The 21870-nt window shown below is 48.3% G+C and overlaps 1 protein-coding gene across 8 annotated transcripts in view; it reads left to right on the plus strand.

Moving 5' to 3' along the window:
- The first annotated feature begins 3886 nt into the window (after window positions 1–3886).
- Window positions 3887–21870, plus strand: part of EIF4G1 (eukaryotic translation initiation factor 4 gamma 1) — a 75363-nt gene continuing 57379 nt past the window's right edge. Inside the window, exons 1-4 of one of the 8 annotated variants that reach the window (XM_044434379.1) lie at window positions 3887–3909; window positions 17481–17589; window positions 17995–18084; window positions 18517–18549. In XM_044434379.1, coding sequence (XP_044290314.1) covers window positions 17515–17589; window positions 17995–18084; window positions 18517–18549 — 198 coding nt within the window. In that variant the 5' untranslated portion in view covers window positions 3887–3909; window positions 17481–17514. Of the gene's footprint in view, window positions 3910–6012; window positions 6072–14318; window positions 14343–17480; window positions 17590–17994; window positions 18085–18516; window positions 18550–21870 lie in introns of those variants that run through there. The other 7 variants (XM_044434377.1, XM_044434380.1, XM_044434378.1 and 4 more) reach the window with 7 other exon arrangements.

A 21870-nucleotide genomic window follows, 5' to 3' on the forward strand; every position in this document is an offset into this window, starting at 1 on the left:
GCCCGGGCCTAGCGGGGCCTCTCCCGGGCTCGCACGTGCTGCGTCTGTGAGTGGTGGCGCGGTGGTGGGGGGGGGACTCGCCTGGCCGCGCTCGCCTCGGCGCGCCCCGCCTGGGCTTCGGCCGCCATTGCTCGCCGCTGCGACTCGCGCCCCTCCCGCTGCCGCTCCAGGCCTCGCCTCGGCACCACGTGGGAGCCAGGAAGAGACGCCGGCCGGGCCGGGCCGGGCCGGGCCACGCTAGGCCGGGTGGCGTGGGCCGCTCGTGCCCGGCCCTCCCTGCCAGGCTGGGGGAGAAGGGCCGGGCCCGCGTGCCCACTCGCCCTCCCTGCGCCAACGCCGCCGCCGCCGCCGCCCTCCGTCGGGGCCGCGCGGAGGTTGGCGGGCCGGGGCGGTGCGTTGCCTTTTCTTGCCCTTCAGCCTCCTGAGTCCCCGGAACTCCCATCCCTCGGCCCGAGCGCCCCTGAGCCCATGCAGAACGCACTTGGTTCTGCGCCACCGGTTTATTCCCGAATCCATCCGTATTTAAATGAAACATCGAGACGGTTTCCAGGGCTCAGAAGGCTGGAGTCCGAGGATCGCTGCTGCTGCTCTTTACTTTCTCTGCTTGTCCTCATGCGATGCAGCTTGGGCTGGGGCCACACGGCCTGTCTCACTTCTCTTCCCAAAGGCAGACATCACGGGCTTGAACCCCCACCAGACCCGTTTCAGATCCTGTCCGTATGGATGTTTAATACAGGGTACAATAATTTTCTGCCCTTTTTCTCTGACCCGATCAGGGATCTTTCGGGTAAAAGTTTACAAGTAAATCGCCCTTGAAGTGAGACAGTGCTGAGGTCAAGGCCATTTGGAGAAAGGGCAGAACTCTAAAGGGAACTTTCCTGGTTTTTAATGGTATCAGATATTGGTCCTGAAACCCTTAGTGTTGAATTTGTATGACAGCTGGAGGTTCTTAGTTCAGTGGCTAGGTCTCTGCATACAAATACTAAAGAGGCCTGAAGTTTCCAAGTATAATACTGATAGCAACAGTACTTGTAGGTCCTAAAATCAAAGTCCACTACAGTTCTGATGGGTAAGCAGTATAAACAGCCTTTCGCACCTCTCAAATCACAATAAAATAATTAATGGAACAAAACTCCCTCTGCACCAGGTTCTAGAGGGTTTCTGTTTCACAATTGTTTCTCTTACACTGCACTGTAGGAAGTGCAGAGCCCCAAAATTTTGTACAAATGAATGAAGCAAGAATTGTAAACAATTTTGCACTAAAAACGTACATGTAGAATTTCCAGCTTTCCCCAACAAACATCCATTGGGGTTGAACTTCCCTTGAAAGCATTAAGTCCTATTCCTTGAAATAGTACTTCATACTGTTGGCGAGCACAAGTTCCATGATAATTTGGGGCTTGAATCTTATCCCCAGTTCCTTTGATGTGGCATAATTTCCATTCACACTACCATTTCAAGTTCTTGTAGTGCTTGGAAACTTGTACATCTTAATATCTGTGGGGTTGAGCAAGTATTGAAAGAACATAAGGTCCCATAGCAAATTAACGAGTGGAATGAGAACTCAGTTTGAAACTTTCAAAACCAGCTACTATCTCAAATCATATTTTCCATGGCTTAAGCTCTTTCCTAACTCAAAATTGCTATGGGGACTTGTTCATGTTCCCTCCCAGCTTATCTATAGGTCCCAGAATCTCACACACACATTATCTAAATGTCATTTCTCTGTTCTTGCTCAAAATGTAGAGACGCTAAACACTGCAGACAGTCTCATCAGCCATATTTATAGTATTGGTAGTATTTGATCCAATATTTATAGGGTTTGGGCAGTAACCTGCATAATTGAGTGCATGCTGCCTGAGGTCCTATGACCTGGTTCATTTCTCATGAGCACAATTTATTTCATGGTTTAGTCGGAAAGATTCTAAGCTTATAGGAAATCTGTATATTAATGATACTTGGCTTTTCTAGAGTTTGGAATTTCCCATCATGCTGCATCTTAACTTGACTCTGTTGTTTGTATGAGATACAACTAGATCTTCATAAATTTGTCCTTCCAACATTTAACTTTTCTTTGATTTTATGTAAGAAAAATTGGTTTTCCCTCTGTTTCTGTATATGTAAGTCTTTCAGACTGTTTCTGCAGGGTTCATCCTGTTTTCCACCCCAGATGTAAAATATCCATAGTATCTCCAGGATCTGCTGTTTTGCTTTCCAGCTGTAATTCCATCCTTTCACATTTCACTCTGGAAGAACTTTCTGAAAATTAGCCCTAACAGGCAAAGAGAAAACAATTGGCTCTCATAGCAATAAGCTATGAGTCAGTTTCCTTATAAACACCATTCCATGATAGGTACATGTTGGAATATGTCAATAATTTCCTACTCCACATTCTGACATTTTAATGCAGAATCTCATCTATTTTTGTACTCTGCAAAATAATGTGGATTAAAATCTCCATCCCACTCACTGAACATGAATTCAAGGATTGTATGTAGGGTTTAATCAATTTTAATAAACCTGAGGAGCATATAGAGATACCTTTGTTCTCTCCATTATTTATATAAAGGAATCCTTTAGTCTTTTCCATATTTGCCTTCTCAGTCTCTTATTGTGTATGTATAGGACTGAAGATCATCCAACAGGACCCTTGACTGAGAGAATAGTATTTTGTAGGGACAGAGCCATTCTGCCAAATACATCTGCCTAACAGAGGCCCAGATGTGCCGCTGCAGCCCAAGGCCTCTGGTAGTGATCTAGTGCACAGTTGCTTGGGGGCAAGCACCATTCAGAAGTTTTCTTCTGCTTGAGATTGTTCTGTAATTCTCATAGAGGCTGGAAATTTCTTTCTACCACAGGTATGCGGTGCTAGAGCATGTCAGCTTTGCATCTTTAGGAAGCAGTCCTATGCTTGCTTAGACCAGAAAAGGACCTACAACTCCCAGTGTGCTTAGCATCATCCCTTTACGTGGGCACATCTGTAGAATTCAGGAGCACCCCCCACCCCCGTGCTGAAGGAGCCCTGAGAATCTGCTGGCCTGTCCCTGGCTTTGGGATGTGGGTCCATAGACCCTCCCCTCATAATTGAAAGTTACCGGGCTCCACCCACTCCGCATAACCTGTAGTAGCCACTGCTGTTTGTCATGGTCTTCCAAGGAAACCCCCCATCTGTTTGGTATATGGAAGACTCGTCTCTATTTTCCTTTCAAGTCCACAGTGCCTTCACGGCCCATATGGCTGGATCACACACAACATGCTGGGAAATGTAGGTTTGCACACCAGCATAGAGCGTGCACAGACTGCCGTCTTCCCATTCCTAACCGGTTCCTTTTGGCTTGCTTATTGTAAGGCGCTCAAGAGCTTGCTTTGCCCCAGGTGTGCTCAGTTGGCGGGGTGGGGGGCGGAAGCATGTCGGAACAGCCGCTGGGAAGTGGTGGAGCCCGACCTTTGGCGGATTCGCCGCAAAAAGCCAGGCTTCGCCCTTTCCCAGAGGGCGTACCGGCAAATCCTTGGCGGCGTGCGCGCATGCACGTGGGGACAGGCAGTCGCCCAGCTCCGTGCATAAAGCGGGCCGACAAACCCGCCTGGGCAGGGACGCTTCCACACGGGGCCGGGCGCCCCATCCGCACTCTCGCGAGGGTAGGCCGGCGCCGCTCTCCTGCTAGGCCCGAAGCCCGCCGGCCTTTCCAGCCGCTGGCCCCACGTGTTCGCTTCTCCTTGCTTCACTCTTCGCCCGGCCCTGCCCTGCCCTAGGCCGCTGCGGGGCCGGCCCTGGCGCGGCTCCTCCCCTTCGCTCGCTCGCTCGCTCCTTCCTTCGCTGGCCGCTGCCGCCGCCGCCGCGCCGGTCCTCGCGATCGGCGCCTGCCTCCGCGATCCGGGCCAGCCCCATGTGCTCGCCGCTCAGATCGGGTACTGTCCGCTGGCGCGCCGGGGCTGCCCCGGGCTTCGCCCGCCCGCCGCCCGCCCGGCCGGCCGGCCGCTCTCCCACGCGCCGCCCCGATGGCACCCGCGCAGGGCACCCGGCGGCCGCCACCGCATGGGCCTGGCGGCCGCTTTCTCTCGCTCCCTCCCCTGTGGGGCCGCCGGCTGGGACACGTGTCCTTGGAGCAGGCGGACCGGGGCCTGCCTCCCTGCCGGCCTGCCCGCCAGGCCCGGGGACGGGGGGAGCATAGCGCTCCGAGAAGGGAGGAGGAGCAGGAAAGTCTTGGGTTGCGTGGGAGGGGGTCTTTTTAATATATTATATGTGTGTGTGTGTGTGTGTGTGTGTGTGTGTATATAGAGAGAGAGCGCACTCCCATGTGCTGCTGCTGCTGCTGGAGGTGGTGGGGTTGGCTCCCCCCCCCCCCCCGGGTTTAGAAGTTTTCCTGAATAGGAGCGATGGGAACGGTCTGCCGCTGTTCTGGATTGGAGACCGCCCCCTCCCCAAAATACTGCTGGATCTCCCCTATTTGCCGTTTGTTGTCTGTCCCCCCCCCCCCCCCCCCATTCCAGTGGGTGTCTTTTCATGCTTATCTTCCGGTCCTTTGTAAAGATGCAGAGGGGTAAATAAAGCTTGAATTGGCCATTCCCTTTGTATAGCCCCTTGTTGAATCTGATGGGGGCAGATGTGGTGTTGTTTTAAGTTTAATGCTTTGAATTGCTTGCTCCTCCTTCCTCCCCAAGCATATGTTTGTCTTACTATCACCTGTGACAGAAAATTACTCAGCAGTTTCTTAAATAACCTGGTTTTTGCAGGGTTTCACTTGGGCTACTTCTGGTCATATAACATTTCAGATTTTTTTTCTGTCAGTTCTGAAAATTACAAATTCAGATTATGGTAGGGTGGCTTATTTTGCTTATGAGGTGGCTCCTAGCTGTCAAGGTGGGACTGGATGGTGATTAAAGGGAATTTACAGTATGGAGCAACACCAACTGTCTTTTAGGAATGTGGGGGGGAGGATATCTTGCACCTCCATTGCACATTTCCTGGTTCCTGCTTTTTGCAGTGGTCCTGCAGATTATGTGGAGAGTTGGGCAATTTTCACATTAAACAGCCAGTACAGGGCTGCTTCTGGTAGCTGGAGTAGGTGGAAAACTTTGCCATTTTGATGGTGAAAGCCTGTCCTAAGAGAACAGGGGAGGGCTCTCAGTACTTCAGAACGTAAGACTTACCTACACAGTGGAGTGAGGGACCTTCTGTAATGAGGCATGCCATGGCTGCTCGTTAAGAGGCCAGAAAACATGGGTGTGTTACTCAAAAGAAGGGCTGGGGAAATACTTCAAATTCCTAAGCTCCAGAATTTTTTTTTAAATAGGAGCCAGTTTGCACAGGGATAGGAAGTGTCACGGTGCATGGGAACTAGCATTTTAAAAACATATCCCCATTTAGCAACCCTAACTCTGTTAGTTCCTTGTAGGAGCCATAAGTCAAGCTAAGGATAGCTTAGCTACTTTGAATTGTATGCCTCCATTGTTCTAAGGGGGCTGTACTGTGGTAAGTCATAGGCCATGTTCTGGGAAGCAGAGTGGTATGATCCAGTTTTGCAGTGTTTTTGGCCCCACTGCTTCTCATTGTATGCTGTCTCAATAATCCTTTGAGGTGGTTGGTTACTGCCATTGACACTTTGCAAGCTGAGTAGTTCCAACAGCTTTTCCTAATCTAGTACTCTGGTTGGGGTGTGTGGGAGTTGTGGGCCATAAGATATCAAGTTGGGCTGAATGGCAAGATTGAGCTGTGACCCTTGAAGACCTTTGGATAATCTCACCTTTCTTAGGACATGATCTCGAAGGCTTATGATGCAGCAACCTTGTTGAAGCCACACAGGTCTGACAGGTTGGTGCAACCTGGGAATGTTCAAATTGGCCATGTTGCGTTCCATTTTGAAAGAATGGCAAGAAAAAATGTAATAACCCAAGGGACAAGTCACTATCAGCTTGTCTTTCAAAATAATGCAGGCCTTCCTTATATTGTGGTTGCAAAGCTTTTCAAGGTAAAATGTGAAAAAGTACTGTGCAAATATTAAATATTACTGTTTTCATTATACAGTTCAGGACCTGAGGCTGTGAGAGTGTGACTTCCCCAAGGCCATTCGGTGAGTTTGTGGCCAAGCTGATTTTTTTTAGCCCAGGTTTTTAAAAGTCCAAGGATATAATTCCATTCATCTTAACTGGAGTATGGCCCCTTCACCCAAGACAGCATGGTCACAGAAAATAACTTACCTATATGGAATTGTCCTCTCCCTGTCATTTATTTATTTTATTTATTGGATTTCTAGCCCGCCCCATTAGCCACGCGGCTCCCTAAGTGCCCATGTTTCTCTTCTATTGAGTGTATATGCCACAGCAGGCTCGAATTGGTGGCCATGTAGAAGAGAAGCATGCTCATTTTGTGCAGTAGAGTTCCTTTTGCAGAAGTGGTAAAACATCCGGAAGAAGTGGCTCTAGGATCTCTCTGTTCTGACTAAATATTGTAGAATAAATATGGGCAATAGTTTTAACATTGCCTTCTCCCTGGTAAGTTTGTGTTTCTGGACTTCAGAAGAGCACTTTATAAATTTGAGACTTCCCTTGAGAAAAGTCCTTTCCTATCATCCTTGGAGGTGGAGCCTGTTGCTATTTGTTCACTGTTCACTTCCTGTCACGCAGGAGAAGGAGCAAAGTGCTACCTTCAGGAGCAGCATAAGGAAGAGGCTAATCATAGGGTGTGTGAACAAAATGTTTCCTCTTTTGCTTTTTCCACTTCCATTAGCTAGAGAAAATCCTGCTAGTCCAGGGTTTCTTGTATATCTGTCCACATACCTTCTTGGAAAGGACATTTCTGGAAGTGATGGTTCTGCCACAGGCAAGTGACTCAAGAGCTCTCCCTTGTAATTCTGTTAAGCAGGAATAAATACCACTTTGAAAGGTGACACGGTGTCACCAAAGTGTGAGTCAGGAAGTCCCTGATTCAAATCTCACCTCAGTAGTGAGCTCAAGCCACCACTGGCTCCCTCTCAGGCCTTGAAATCTAACATTCAAGGCCTGATACTTCAGACTAAAGCTTCATGGAGTTTTGCTCTTCACAATTGCCTACCTGATGCCTGTGAAAAGCCCACAAGCTGTAAATGAAGGCTGCAGTCCTCTCCCACCCATGTTGCACTTAATCAGGGATTTTGAAGGATGCTGCCTTGGAATGTGGTAAAGGCATTCTATTGCCATGATGACTAGAAACATTTTTAATGAATTTGTCTAATCCCCTTTATTTTAGCTTCAATATTGGATTTAATAATAACTAACCTACCAGTAGTAAAGATTACTAAGGTAATATGGATGAAATGCTTTGAAGTGCTACCTTAATGCTGTTAACCTTACCCTCAGATTTAATACCTGCAATGGCTAAAATAGAATTATAACCTTGAAATCTTCATCTTACCCATAAACATTCATTGAAAAAGTAGGGGAGTGTGCACTCTGACCATGAATACAAAGGGGTGTTTAGAGGATATCAAAAAGTAACTAGCCTATATCTGATGAACCTTAAATATATGTTATTTGGGAAGAAATTTGTCTGGGGCTTCCCAAGCCATAATTCCTTTGTGAAATAAGGAAACGGTACAACAGGCTTTGATGTTAGGAAAAATAACCTGATTCTAACATGAGTTTAGACATAGAAATGCCTGTGGGAATTGCACATCTGTCTTTTCTTCTTTCTTGAAGTTTTCAAAAAGCGGTTAGACATCTGCTAATGCTTTGAGTTTGCATCCAACTGAGTTAGCAGGGAAGGCAGGAAAATAGTGCATGCTGAAGGTCCCTTAATAAGCGCAGTCCAAGGGCCTCGTGCATAATACTGTGTTCTGTACAGGAAGCTGTGAAAGCCTCAGGAGGTCCTTTTTGTCCTGAGCACCTTTTCCCCTTTAGGGAAAATGGGAGGCTTGCGGAATACTGAGAGAACCCCCCTCCCCAAAATATTATCTTTGTAAATGAGCAAGATGCTTTCTAAGATAATGTTTTACTTGCTCAGCATGTGTAGAATTAAGATTTTTATATAAACAGCTCTACAACTTCAGAATGTGAAGTTTCTCTGTATGCTGTGGGATTCATTGAGTTGGATCTGGACTTGGTTGTGTTTAGACTGGACCCATTGAAATAGGTGAGCAGTGGCTAGCTTCATCTGAACTGAGCTGTGTTACTACAGAGTAATGTATGTAGAATTGTTTTATATGAAGTGCCTTGACAGGGCAGGCTTTTACAATGAAAAGTAGTCCAGGAATGGCTTCATTGAATAGTGATCTGTCATAACATCTTCTATGTCCAGTAGGGCAAATCGGTATGCTAGCTAGGTTATAAATGGTGCATTTTGTGGTGTTAGAGCAGTAAAATACTTGGAAAATACTAGTTTGGTAGTAAAGGAAGTATTTTACCTAGTTCTTGGAGAAGATAGCCATGCTAGGGGAAGTTGAAGGTAAAAGAAGAAAAGGGAGACCAAAAAAGAGATAGATTGACTTTGTAAAGGAAGCCACAGCCTTGAATTAGAACAGTTGAGCAGAGCTGTTATGGATAGACTATTCTGGAGGGCTTTCATACATAGGTCACATAAGTTGGAGACAACTTGGTGGTGCATAACAACAATTGCATGCAGTTCAGTTTTCTTCAGTGTTGCTATATTTTCCCTATTATTGCAGTCTGCCTTGACATTTTTCCTCTCCATGTACTGTTGGGCTAGAGCTTCTTGTTTCTCTTTTAGAAGTGGGAATGGAATGATGGGGGCTTTTTACACTTGGTTGTGTTTAACATTGCAGGACATGGATTAGTTACCTCTTCCCGCCCTGTCACACTTGGCGGTGGGACTGATTTCTCTCCCAGCAGCGTACATCTGAGCAGAGCTAGGATTGTAGTTGAACTTGCATCTTGGAAATACAGATCCACAAATAGTAGTGATTTTGCATTAAAACAAAGGATTCAATCTTCAATACAGAATCTGCAGATGCGATTCTGTAGGACAGATGGGAAATGGAAATGCCTAAGCAAAATGGGCTTTCCTCCTGAATTTTTGTTTTTCTGTTTGCTGGGCTTGGTTGAAAATTGCAGTCAGACTTGGTACTAGGGATGTCAAAGCTACAGTGAGGAGCGGCCCAAAATCTAGCTCAGCATGCGAAGTTTTGATGCTATCCAGTATCTAAACGCGTCTCCTTATTCTGCAGTGTACTTTATTGATTTTTGGTTTATCTCTTGAATACTTTGCATTACTGGAACTGTGAAGTGAAGCACAAGTTGGTTGAACAACTATGTTCTACCATGTAGTTAGGAAGATGCTCTGGGGAGATGGTCCTGGTTGTCAGGTCAGGACTTTTGTACATGTTCCTCTCACATCGAAGAGGTTCGACTTAATAATTTGCTGTGTTCTGTTTCCTGTGTTACAGGAGATTGAGCTACAGGTTCTGTAATGACTGTTTCTCTTCTAAACCAGGGATAAAATTGGTGGGAAATGGGCTCCTTTAAACAAGGTGATGGTGGATGCTGCTGTGACTCGAGGGAAAAGCATCTTTATTGTTGTATTTGTTTTACAGTTTTTTCGGTTTACATTGTGTTGCACCCTAAGAGAAAAAGGGATTTTTTTGCTCCTGAGAGCTTGCAATCAAAGTTGTTTTTGGTAGATGACAATGGGTTGGAAGAAATGGAAGATGCAAGTGGCAAAAGGGAACAAAGAGAAGCAAACGGGGTTGTAGGCATTTTGTCTTTCGGCTGGGACAAGGATTGTGAGGCTTCCTGGAGTAAACAGGGCTGTTGAAATCGTCTTTGCCTTTGTAGAAAGGGGTTGGCTGGACCAGCAGTCACCCGGCTGTCGTAAGCAGCCAGAAGAGGGATATGGTTCCTTCTTTGCTGGATGCAGTTTACATGCTTCATCATACGTTCTGCAAACGGGCAAGAAGATGCTTTGATAGATTTGCTCACAAATGTGATTCCTGCAGACTTATGCAGCTAGGCACCTCCATTTCACCAAATCAGGCACTGTCTTGGTTTTATTGCCCTTATCTGAAATGGGTACCATAATTGACCTGCTATGCAGGATGACTGAGGCACAACTTTTGACATACTAAGCCATGATACTAGTTATAGTACATGGAAGTAGAGCTGGATTGAATCTGATGCCTGTCAGATTATACACAGTCCATGTGCCCCAAGCAGGTGAACTGATACAGCATCAGGCTGCCATCACATAGTATTCTTGGTTGGCAGCCACAGGACTTCAGCATCCTGTCAAGACTTACCGCCAAGACCTGCCTTGCTGCCTCTCCTCTCCTGGAACCCCGCACTTGTGGCCGTAATGTAAATTTCCTATAATGCCCTGGTACAGCATACCAGGGGCTTTGTTGAAAAATTAAGAGGCATTACTGCACTCCAAGCATGTCTGAAGCCGTGTTCTCATGAAGAGCATGGGATCGCATGGTAATCCTAATCATGATAGGCATTGTAGTGCATTGGAGGGTTGCAAGTGTTTTGTCTGTGATATTTCAAAAATCTGCTGTGGTTTTATGTTTTTTCTTTTTTCTTAATTGTGTTTTTTTACTTTGGTTAACTGCCCAGAGAGCTTTGGCTATTGCGTGGTTTAAAACTGACATAAATAAATAACATCTTCATGATAACCCTGTGGGCCAATTCACGTGGCGTGGCCAGATTATTATTTTTAACCCAGGATCGTTGCCATGTTGCGCAAACCCACTCTTCGTGTTTTATTTAAGGGTAAAACAACACTCAGTTCCTGCTGCAAAGTCTGGGTTCAGTGAGGGTCATTGAAAATGGTTGCCAAGATGCGACATCACCCTAATTGGGGTTTGCGCAATCAAAATGGTCGAGACATGGCTCATGGGAGAAGTAACCCATGCTTAGTGGTGTTGTGCGAATTGGGTCTGTAAGTAGGACAAGATCATTTATCCCTGCCTTGCGCATTGGAAGGAGGAAGCTGTGAGAAAGGCTCATCTAAACCTAATGAGTCCATAGCAGAGGTGAGATCTAAACTTGGGAGCCTCTAAATTCACAGAGTGGCGGTCCCCCGCCCCCTGTACTGGCTCTTGCTGGGGAGGGCCCATCACACACAGATGGGCGAGTGAGATTCTGGTCACAATTTGGTGGACTGACCAGAGTGCAGATAAGGAATAAAGAGGGCAGTGACCGGGGGCAATTCTTGACAGCATCAGTCTTTGAGCCCCCCTGAAACAGAGTCTAGGGATGGGGGAGTCAAAACCTTCCATTTCAGCACTTAATTTTAGAAGGTTGAAATTGAATTTGAATGAATTGAATTTGAATGAAATTGGGCAAACATGTCATTTGTTTTGGAGACAACAGACTTGTAGGGAACCCAGTATTTCTGCACGTTGGACTTGTTCTCCCCCCACCTCGTTAGTTTTCCCAGGAAAGAGCAATTGAGGTGAAGAGTTCAGTGAATAAAAATGAGTTGAATACACCAGCAGATTTCTGTCTCTCACTCCACCCCCAGTCTATCTGCTCTTATCAATTTTGGCTTGATGTATACACATTCTAAAGCACCGGGCTGTGCCCTTGGAATGGACCGCCTGATCAAGGGTCTAGGTGCCTTGTGGCTGAAGCTTCAAGTCTCCACCTTTCCGCTTTCACAGGTTTTAACCTTCACAGGTGTTTGTTTAAAGCACTGACTGGGCTAATCAGTTGCATTGGCAGAACTTGGGTGGCTGAAGTCTTCTGTGCATGTGAAGCTGACAGCTGTCTTCTTCCTGTTGTGTCATGGTTGTGGGAAGTAGCACATATTTATTCCAGAGATGACAGAGTGAGGGCCCTTTTGTGAAGCTTGAGCCAGGTTGGTTCAGCAGGAATAGTTGCTGTAAAAATAAGTAATGCAAATCTTCATGGTTCAGTACTAATATTGCAGTGGTTATCCTTGGACATATTAGGGGAGTGTTCCCCCCAAATAATGTTTCTTGAACTTAATGAAAAGGTGACTTCACTAGGCAGTATTTGTTTAATGTCCCTTCTTGGCTGCCATGAGCCATCTGGGGCTCTGGGATGTCTCAGCTGGGGACTCCTAGCTCTACTTTACTGTGTCTCAAGGATCAAATGGACTCCTCAGTCTCACTTTGGAACACTGTGCGCTAGCTTTTTATGTGTCTGTGAACAATTGTGGTCTTTACTACTCTGCATTATTCTTCCTGAGCCAGTGTGAGAGACTCTGGCCTGAACAATGGAACCCAAGGGGGGAAAAAAACTTTCCATGAAGAGCAGCCACCAGGAAAATGGCATTACTGTCACAGCTGCAAATGTGGCTTGTGCTGTATTCTTCTCATAGCAATGTGTTGCACTGTTGTGTCATGCATTCAGGTCGGTTCTGGGCCTAAAGCAAGCCAATGCAGTGTAGCCTCGCCCTTCTCTGGCTGGAAAAACAAAGCAAAAGCAAAACACATCATCACCTTCATTTGTAAGTTGTGAAGGGTCCCCACATGGCTGTTACTGGTTCTCTCTGTTTCAGGGTGTGCATGGGTTTTCTGAACTCAGGCCAAGAGAATTTGGAGATAGGCAAGCAAGTTCCTTGCTCCAGTCCCTCTAGGTAGGCGCTCTCTGGTCAGGGAGTTGTTTTTCCAGTTTTCCATAGTGTGGAAATGTGGCTTGCAGTCCTTGTTAGCTGCACAGTGCTGTCTTTAACCTGGTGCATTAGTGCTGTAAGTCTGGTCATGACCCAAAGAAGTGGCAGTTCCCTCCGGGTGGTCCTTTGCCTGATTGCTCCAAATGCTGATTGTCCAACACCATGGCAACCCACTTCAGCGACCCCTGGGAATTGTTTCTCCTGATTTCTGCTCCTGGAGGCTTCAGGTCTGCTTTTTCCCTGAGTGCATAAGTGGTAAATGCTGAGAGCATCCTAGCTTCGCGCCTGTTTACCCTCTTTGGAAGCAAGTGAGGCATTCCTCCTTGTGTGGGTTTCTTTTTTTTGGGAGGAGGAGACTGTATATCTGAGGTTGTCACTAAATTCCTTTAGTTTCTACCTGCCCCTTCAGCTATTTCTAGCCCTCCTGTGCCATTCACAGCCCCCTTCTAGCCCCACTAGCATAAGTTGAATGTGTCCTCACCCTTCATTCTCCCTCTCAACCTCACCTCTTCTAAAACCCTCCTTAAAAAAGCATGGCAGGAGCCTGTCCTTTCTCAAACTGAAAGCAGGTTTGGGAAGCCACTCTGCATTTGTTCTGTCTCTGACTCCTGCCATGCTGGGAGGAACCAGTTGTCGGCAGGAGGAGGTTTCTTGAGTGAAATATGGACAGATTACTGTTGGTTATCATCAACATTGCTTATTTATTTTACAAGGACTTCAATTGAGCTAATAGTGCAAGGATCACTGTGGTCGCTGATTTACAGATAGGAGCACTGAGGCTGAGCCTTGATTTTTTTTTTCTTTTTTGCTTGCTTGCCTGCCAAAGTGTTCCAGATTCAAGTCTGTCCCCTCGAAGTGCTGAGACAGGACCTTGCACCCCTGCAGGTGTTCCTTCTTGAACTCTGCCTCCTTGCTTCCTGTCTCTCCCTCCTCCACAACCAAACTAGGACTTCTGCCTCCAAAGCTGCTTTAACCGCATTGCCTCTTCTCCCCGTAGAATCATGCCCATTTGCCTCTGCTGCCACCCGCATCACGGTTCTTGCTGATTTTGGAGGCAGTGCTGCGGGGTGTACAGTCCCCGATCCTCAGTCCAGAGCTCCTGCACTTGGAGATGGGGTGAGGCAGGGCATGCTCCCTGTGCAGGACGGCCTCCCACGGATGTTGGGGCTGTGCGTGGCACAGCATCCTGGCTCCCTCTTGCCATCTGTCCCTTGCCTTCTCCGGTAGCACAGGTGGGTGTCTGGTTGCTTGGCTGTGCCAGGAGGGAGAGGCTTCGCTAGGCTGGGCCACGAGCCTGCCTCCTGCCTGCCTGCCTGCCTGCCTGCCTGCCTTTTTCTTCCTGCACCTCCTGCCTGTGCAATGCAAGTGACTCAGGCATGTAGGCGTGGGATTTTCTCTCGACTGGTTTGGGCAGTGCTGGGGCCGAATGACTGTAACTGTGGGTGGGGTTTTGGGTGCTCCCTGGTTCTCCACAGTCTGTCTGTCTCCCTCGCTCTCCTCTCTCTGTCTCGGTGTCTCTGCAGTGCAGCAGACTCTGCGATCTGACACCACCGACAGCTCCCGGCACTCATGTTCTTGGCCTTCCCAGGGTGGGGGTGGGGGGCTGTCCCCTGCCTTGCCCATGTTTGGCGAGCCCGACCCTCACCGCCACGCACCAGCAGGTTTGCAGGCTGATATTCTCTCCCCTAGCCCACCCCCCTTCGCTTTCTCAAAGTGTGGCAGATGAAAAGTCTCAGCTGCTTACGAAGCTGGCCTGGGGTTTTCCTACTTAGGGGTGAGTATTTTATGTCTCCCACTCTGTGTCTTTGCTGTGCATGTTTTGAGTAGCGTATTGGTGGAGGGGGGCACTTTCCCAGAGAGGCCTCAACTTTCTGTTTGCCCCGTCCTGGTTTAGCATGGTCAAGGATTGTGGGGGGAGCGGGGAGAAGTAAAGATACGTAGGTTCCCAAACTTAATCTTCGTCTTCATAGCTGTATGTTGCTGGGGTTGGGCCTGTGCACAGAGAATGTCTTGGCCTTGGCCTGGGGAGGAAGAGTCCTTGGCAGCGGGCTGGCCTGCAGAAAGAATCCATTGGCATATTTGGCGTGATTGGGGTAGGGGTGGGGGAATGACTTTCACCTAGAGTTACCTCTCCCCAGACTCTGGGGCAGCATCGGCTGCGTCCTTCAGAACTTCACAGAGGCACTTGTGTGTGTGTGTGTGTGTGTGTGGGGGGGGGACTCAGCAGCTCATGGGCCTCCCCTGTGGCACTGACCTGATTCCTTTCACCCCTTGGGAATCTGTTTTGTGAGACGGTGCCCTTCCTCCATGTGAAGGGCTGTCCTCTGCCTTACAGATGTGCACGCAGGGCAGGGAGGGGCTCGGTCTCTGTTCCTGCATCTGGAAGTTGAGGCCCATCTACAGTGGGGTCCTTCCATAGGCTTGGGTGCATAGCACCATGTGGAGTTGCTTGCTGCCGGAAAGGCTGCAGAGTGCCCCCTCCCTGAGCGCCTGTACATGATACTGCACCACTGTGTGGCTGGCTGGTGAAGGGAGAATGCCCAGGGACAGGCTGTGCCCAGGTCAGCCATAGCGCCACCACCCCAAAACAAGCATCTTCCCCCAAGGGATGCCCCATTAAAATACTGGCACTCGGGACCAGTAAGAGCTAGGAAGACTGGGGAAAAGAGCTGGTAGTTGTGACCCCAATGGTGGTGAGGAAATTGCACCCCAGTCATCCATTCCCCATCCTCGGTCTGCATACCCTTCGGCTTTATTGCTAGTGCTCTGTGAAATCTGCAGGATCAGCATCCAGATGTAGTCAGTCCGGGTGTCCTCAGCAGGGCCACTCAGCCAAGAACTTGCTTGCCTGTGCTGTGTGCTGAGCGGGGAATTCTGCAGAAACCTGTCCTCCTTTAGCATTGCGTATCCTTCCATCTCTCCCTCCAAGTGTTGGGAGCCTGAAATGCTGACTGCAGCAGCCCGGGGGTCAGGTTACAGCAGGGCTCCAGGTCTGTTTGGGTGGGGTGATTGGGGGGGGGACCGCTTTTCTGGCTGCACTGCCTTTGTGACCCCCCCACCCCAGCCCTACCTCAATCAGTATTGCAGAGGGGCACCGGCCCCTGTGCAGTCCCAAAGGATCCTGTTCCCAGGAGATTCCACAGGTTGTGTTGTTGCTCACTGGCTGCAATCCTAAGAAGATGGGAGGGAGTCCTGTCAGGGCGCTCTTGGTGTATGTGTGTGTGCATTCTTTCTTTAGCCCGCAAACAGTCTGGAGGCTTCTAATTCTCCCCCTCTTCTAAAGGGGCATCTGGTAGGCCAAAACTTTCCAGGATCTGTGATGGGGTTGCCCTGTATTCTGCAGCAGTTGGTTGCTTTCATTTGCTCCTGAAAGAATTCATTTCCTTTGCTTGCGTACATGAGGCTGGGCAGGTATGTGCTTGGATTGCAGCTTAGTGACCTGGCTTGTTGGACCCAGGGTATGGAGTGGGGACTCGATAGAAGCCTTCTGTACAGACTTGTGGTGCTCCTATTTCTTGTAGCCACACTCTCATGTAGAGTCCTGAGAATGCAGGGAAGTTAACGGGGTGTAATGGGAGGTCATCATGGTGCATCAGTCCACATGTCTCATTTATGGGTAGTGCCTGCTGCTGTTGAAGTCCAGCCAGACATGAATTGTTCTTGGGCAAGTCATCCTGTTGCCTTGTAGCTCCACTAGCAGCTTAAATTAACTGAGGGTCTGAGCTAGATGCTGTGTGTTCTGTGTGCACTGGAATGTGCTGAAGAAAAGACCAATACCACAAATAGGGATGGTCTTCCCAGTGGCGTGTGATCTTGCAGTCATTGTACACGTCAGTAGGGAGCAGCAGAATTGGACCTATTTAGAAATGGCAGCTCAAATTGGCAGGTCTCAACATGGCGCTGCAGGACATGAGCAGTGGGTGCTGTTGTGGCAGCAGCGGTCGTATTCTGTACAGATCCACAAACAAGCTGGGTACTTTGGTGGGTCACATGCAAGAAGCACCCTTAAAGCATGATGCCCATCTTTCTGTCGGGTACCCCTGTGGCCCAAAAGCATTATGCATATACTTTGTTCGGTAGGTTGCAATGTGAAAATGAATCCTTTGGGTTGTTTTGTCAGATGGGGTCAAACATTGCTGCCAGTTGCCCTCCTTCAGCCAACGCTTTGGGGCAAGCTCAGCAGATTCCATTTGCACTTTCTTGCGGGAAAGTTTGACTAGGTCCTTAGGAACAGGAGTCTGAGAGGATGCGGGAATGGGGCAATAGCACCAAACAAATGTGATCTAGTCAATGAGAAACCTCTCGTCTGCTTTTGTTGTTATTTTTAACGAAATATAAACACATTCCCAGCAGGCCAAATCTTGAGTTTCATTCCACGCTGAATAGGCATGTAGAAGGCAGGCTAGAAATTTCTCATCTGCTCTTTTTGGACATGCAAAGCCTATACCAAAATCGCCCTCTCATGATTTGTGTTGCTTCTGAAGGCCAGGATACTCTTCTGTGGGACACAGTGTAAAAATACAGAGCACCTTCCGCAGAAATAAAAGCCAAGGAAGTGTGCTGGCCCTTGTAGCTTGGTGACAAACGGGATAGTTGCCTGGATCTCCTGTGGTACCGAACTCACTGCTCTCCTTACCTGACTTGTCCTTGAAGAGGCCGTGGTTCTGTCGCATATCCTGGTCTCATGTGTGGTAATGGGAGATCCAGTGGTGCCCAGGCTGTTCCATGCAACCTGAAATGAGACCTGGATGCACTGGCCACCCTTGCGCCCCACACACCTTTCCCATCTGCTCTGGTGTCCAGTGGTAGCGACAGCCGTGGCCCAGTGATGCCATGTTCAGGAGTATTCAGTCATGGCCGATTCCTTCTGGGTTCAGTTTCATGATGCCTCTCTTGTTCTTCATCCCAGCAGATAGCAAGGGGATCCTTATGCAGCACCACGTGAAATGAACAAAGCTCCACAGCCCTCAGGAGGAACCCCATCAGCCCCACATCCCTCCCCTTCTCCTGGACTTCCACAGGTAAGGATTCATGCTCCCAGACCATCCTGCCCTCTGTCCTGTGAGGCTTAAGACAAACTGTTCTTTTCCATTCACTAGCACCTTCTGTTGCCCTTGTCTTTTCTAATGGTTTGGGAAGCAGCTCCTCTTCTGTGTGAGTTGCTCCAAATATACCTTTGTGCAGCTCACTTCCCGTTTGGCTTCTAGCTGGACCTTGTAGCAATGTCTGCCCGTTCAGTCTTGCAAGTATGGGGTTGATCGAACAGCCATTTTAATCCGTTTGGTGAACTTTAGCGTAGGGTTGCAATGTGTATTCACACAAATGCTTCCTTGTGCTAATGTGCTGTCTAAGTTGTGGTTGGGGATTAAGACAGCTCCTGAGGCTCTAACCTGCTCCTTTTCTTCCTCTCTTCTCCCCTTTCTTAGCAGTCAGCATTTCCTCCTGGTCAGGCGGCACCTGTGGTTTTTAACCCAGCGCAAGCTACCCAAATGAATACGCCTTCCCAGCCTCGACAGGTAAGGGGGTTGTAGGAACTGCTGTTATTGGTGCTCTTGGGCCACAAGACTCTCTCGGGTGGCAGAATCACATTCTCTCATGTGCTGCCGAACAGGTTCTTCCGTGTTGCTCGTGGCTTGCGGGTTGCCAGGCATAAGAAGCCCTGCAGGCTCACTCGGTCTGCAGGCGCCGCTGACGCAGGAACGCCTCTGAAGCGTGTGCCGGGTGGGGATGTTGGTTTACGCGAGTGCTGTAGAGCCAGCTATGAAGGAAGAGGTGTGGCTGAAATTGCCCTATCCTTGCTTTATGAGCTGGCGGGTGTGGATGCAGAGAGGGGGCAGGTAGGCAGCTGAGCCACTTCGGGGAGTGAGGTGCATGGTGGGGGGAGGTGCCTGTAACTGTCAGTGATGTTCTGCTCTTGTCTCCTTTCCCCTCGCTCTTCCCTGTCTTAGTTTCCAGCAGGGCCTCGTGCTTTACATCAGCAGGTATTAACCCTTCCCCTCTCCTCTCACTGCATGCTGTGTGCCATCCTGGGGAGAAGCAGCTATGTGAGGGGCTTTGCTCGGACTCTGCAGGGAAACTGTGGCGGCCTATTAAGGAGGGCAACCGGCATCATTTCTGAAAGGTCCCGGGTTCGGATTTGCCATGTATCTGCTCCGAACTTGCTGGGTAGCCTTAGGCAAACTTCCCACTGTTTCCTCAGGATGAGAATAATAGTACTGACTCTTACAACTGACAGAAGAGCTGTAAGGATTGCAGTGAGATCAATACATCGGAAGCATTTCCAACATTCTGAAGTGTGGCAGGAATGCCAAGAGTTACTTTTTAAAGACAATCTTGCTGTCGATCTCTCCACTATTTAAGTTTGTGCAGGTGTCAAGGAGAAAACAAATGTCATCAAATGGGTAAACGAATCCGTGGCACAGATGCTCGGCAGCCACGTAGAATTCACTGTGTCTGCTGGGACAGTGGATGGATGGGTTTGGATGGGGTCAGTTTGACTGTGGTGTCCGTAGCAGAGCACCCTCCCCCCTTCCCACGTGGCTTGCATGATGCCCCACTCACAATGGCTGCTTCTCTGCTACTGCGTTTCTTGCTTGGAAGGCGCTGCTTCTGCCTATGTTGCTTTCCCATACGGTGCCTCCTCCACCCGCCCCATGAAAAGGTCTGCCTGCCTGCACCCAAGGTTGCTCTCAGCACCATTTCGGAGCCATTGGCCTTTCGCATTCTCTGTGCTGCCCTTTGAAGGTGCCAGGGATGTAGTTCTTAGTCCTCTCCACTGTGATCTGCACATCGCTGTCAAGCTACCTGTTGCTTACAGGAGACAGTATCCTCTCTGTCGACTCAAAATGTCCATCTCCCCATCCCACCCCTTTGGCCACGGTGGCTTCCATGTCTCTGTTGTACCGGGCTGCTCACCAAGGGGAGCTCAAGCCGTTGGTTTGAGGGGAGGAAGGGGAAAAAGCTGAGGTTCCCAAGTGTTGCCTGAGGCTGGGTCTTGCAAACTTCTGTTAGCGTGAACTTATGCGGCTGAAAAGATTGCATATTTCCATACAATACACGTATGTGCTCCCTCTACATGACCCTGCTCAGGAGTTAGGTTGTAGGCGTGTATGCTCAGGCACTGTCTGTATTTCTGAGGGAGTTGTTAGTTCAAAAGGGAGACCCTCTAGGTTCCATAACAGGACAAAATCCATTTGTCCTGTTGCTGAACTTCCCCAAACCTTGTGGCCAAGGAGGCTTGTACCCTGCTGCCCTGGGGCTAATCTTGCTGGGCCCAAAACTGTATACCCACCTTCCAAGTTTGGTGGCCAGATCAAGAATGCCGATTCTTTATCGTGGGTGTGCAAGAGACCTCAGTCTTTACCAAGAAGCTTTGAACCTTGTCAGACCCCTGATGCCTCTCCTGGTCCATCACACTGCTGTGTAGAGGCTGGACTGTGACCGAGGAGGTCATGGTTCAAATCCTGTGCCATAGTCTCAGTACATGATCGGGCAAGTGATTGTCTCTCAGCAGTAGCTGGCCCATATCAGCATCGTATCACAGAATGGTTTCAGGTCTATACCCAAAGCGCTTTGGACACTCGAAAATTCCCTAAATTTCACTCTTCCTCAGACTCTTCCTCCATATATGCTGCCCTGCAGCTCCAACCAGGGTTGATGGAAGCTGTACTGCAACCACTTCCGGGAGATACCAGTTTGGGAAGTCTGGTAAATAATTTAAGCCTGGAATGCTTCTATATCCCACCTTTCAATTTTGGGAAATGATCCATTCTAATTGGCTACTAGAATCGCCATGGTCCTGGTTGCCATGATATGTTTCCATAATCAGCATCCTGCGCAACCTCTGAGCAAAATGTCTGGCTCAGTGCTGTCAAGACATCAGTAATCCCCTCCTCACTGGCTCTGTCCCCTTTCCTTTGCAGTTGTATTCCCCATCTCTGCATTTTGGGGTTTGTCTGGTGCTGCTGCTTGGTCAGTTCCCAAAGGACATGAGGTGCTTTGGGCTGGATCTAGGCCGCACATGCAAGCACTCTGGACATGTTCCTGTTTCTGATTCATCTTGGGCTGTGGTTGGAAGGGTCTGGGGTGGGCTTGCTCTTGGTAGCTCCACACACATTCATCTGGGGTTCTCAGGCTGCCTGCCCACTCCTGAATAGTTTTCCTTCCCATCTTTGAGCACCTGCGCAAGGAGGAGTGGCTCAGGAGGCTAGGATGGTGCTCTTTCTAGGGGGATGTGGGAGCTGGGAAGAGTTTATCTCCTGGAGAAAAGGGAGTGTGTTCTAGCCATGGAGACTTTATTTAACCATGGAAGCTTTTAGAGAATAGTGAAGAGTTTTATTGATCCCTCCCCCACTCTTTATTTACTAAGACATTAAAATTACCATACCCTTATTCTTCCTCTATTATACATGAAGAAACACAATCCTATATTCAGATACTATATGTAACTATTTACTGTGCGTAATTCAGTAATTATAGAACATGCAGTTGAACTGCAAATGATCGCTTACGTTTTCATATTGTATTGATTATCTTTGATAAGCTGTAAGCTTAACCAAAATAAACAAAGCTCATCATTTCCTTAAGCAATCATTTTTCCGGTGCAAGGATCACTTTGCAGTGTTCTGCAAATACCGGTCTTGTGGCAATGAGAACGTGTAGTGTTGGATCAGATACAAAGAAAACCATCAGTGGTTGGGGAGGGGGGAGGAAGAATGGATTGTCAAAAATTAAATGAGAAACCCAGTGGTTCTACCATTGTTATCGTAGAAGACCTGGCTGGGTGCAGGACTTCCACATACAGGTGACATTCCTTTGGGGAGCTAGTGCAGAGCTAAAACCGCTGGTTGATATTTTTGTCAAGCTGTTTCCATAATGTTTAGTACACAGCATGAACATCTTACTCGTGCTCTCTGATAGCCAAACCAACTGAAAAGAGGAAGCCTGGTTCTGGATTATGGGAATGGTAGTCCCAAGCCATCTGGAAGGCACCAGGCTGCTAAAGTATGCTTTGGATAATAAAATATATCTGGCATAATCTGGTACTTCCATCTGTAGCCTTCTCCATTCTTAATGGTTTCCACCAGTCCAAAAGGATCCTCCAAATTTTAGATGGCATTTTTACTAGTCTCCTAATTGTTCTTAAACAGCAATTTATATATTTTTGTGTGAGCACAAAGCCTAATTTGGAACACCTCCAAGAAGGGGCTACCTGTCTTCGTACATATGGTAAAACTGGCTTTTAAGATAGTTTTATAGCAATCATGTCCATCTAGTTTTCCATTTATCAGAATGCCTCCAAG

Source organism: Varanus komodoensis, unplaced genomic scaffold (genome assembly GCF_004798865.1).
Source record: "Varanus komodoensis strain SLA01 unplaced genomic scaffold, ASM479886v1 scaffold28, whole genome shotgun sequence".
Taxonomy (NCBI): Eukaryota; Metazoa; Chordata; class Lepidosauria; order Squamata; family Varanidae; genus Varanus; species Varanus komodoensis.